The sequence below is a fragment of the Parus major genome, chromosome 28, assembly GCF_001522545.3.
Source record: "Parus major isolate Abel chromosome 28, Parus_major1.1, whole genome shotgun sequence".
In the NCBI taxonomy this organism is placed as follows: Eukaryota; Metazoa; Chordata; class Aves; order Passeriformes; family Paridae; genus Parus; species Parus major.
In genome coordinates, this window is record NC_031797.1 from 1,272,748 (window position 1) to 1,273,585 (window position 838).

Below are 838 nucleotides of genomic sequence, written 5' to 3' on the forward strand. Positions count from 1 at the left end.
CTGGCAGTGCCCAAGGCCAGGCTGGACGGGGCTTGGAGCAGCCTGGGAGAGTTGGACACCTTAACTCAAAAGGTGTCTCCACCATGGCAGGGATGGAGCTGGATGAGTTTTGAGGTCCCTCCCAACCCCAGCCATTCTGGGATTCTGTGATCCTTTTTGCTCCAGCCAGGATTATCCCCCTTGTGCTTCTATTCCCACCCATGAGCTTTTAAACACCCCAAAACACAAATCCATGGCCCAGGGACAGCGTCACGAGCCACCCCTGGGCTCTCACACCCGCTGCTCCCCACAGCTGAGCTTTGCTGGGCGCTGCCAAACCCCAGCACAGCCCCAGAGCCCCGAGGGGCAGCTGAACCCACCACCCCTGTCCTCCACCATGACGGTGTGGCAGAGCGCCAGCAGCCTCAGGAACTCCCTCAGCACAGGGTCGCTGTCCCTCTGAGCGGCTTCCAGCAGCGTCACATCGCAAACATCCACCTTCTGCTCGCCCCCCGCCAGCCACGGGCCCTGCCAGAGGCACAGGAAGGATTCAGGAGCCTGGTGGCACTGGGCACAGGGCTGTGTGTCCCCAGGAGCACCGGGGATGTGACACCGGGGATGTGACACCGGGGATGTGACACCGTGGCTGAGCCTCAGCCCAGCTCTGCACTGCCCACACCAAAGGGGTGAGTGTAAAACAGCTGGCAGTGAAAAAACCCTAAAAACCAGAACTGCATCGTTGTATAACCCCAGTTCCTGTCCTGAGTGGCAGCTGAGGAGCTGCAAACTCGCCAGGCCCCTCTGACAGCCTGGACCCTGCTGGTGTCACCGCTGTCACCAGGGGCACGTGGCACGTGGG

General features: G+C 61.5%; 1 protein-coding gene across 1 annotated transcript in view; it reads right to left on the reverse strand.

Moving 5' to 3' along the window:
* Positions 1-838, reverse strand: part of ATP8B3 (ATPase phospholipid transporting 8B3) — a gene marked incomplete at its 5' end in the record, with an annotated part of 12,705 nt that overhangs the window by 8,339 nt on the left and 3,528 nt on the right. The window contains one exon of the mRNA XM_015651472.1: positions 360-430. Coding sequence (XP_015506958.1) covers positions 360-430 — 71 coding nt within the window. The remainder of the gene's footprint in view (positions 1-359; positions 431-838) is intronic.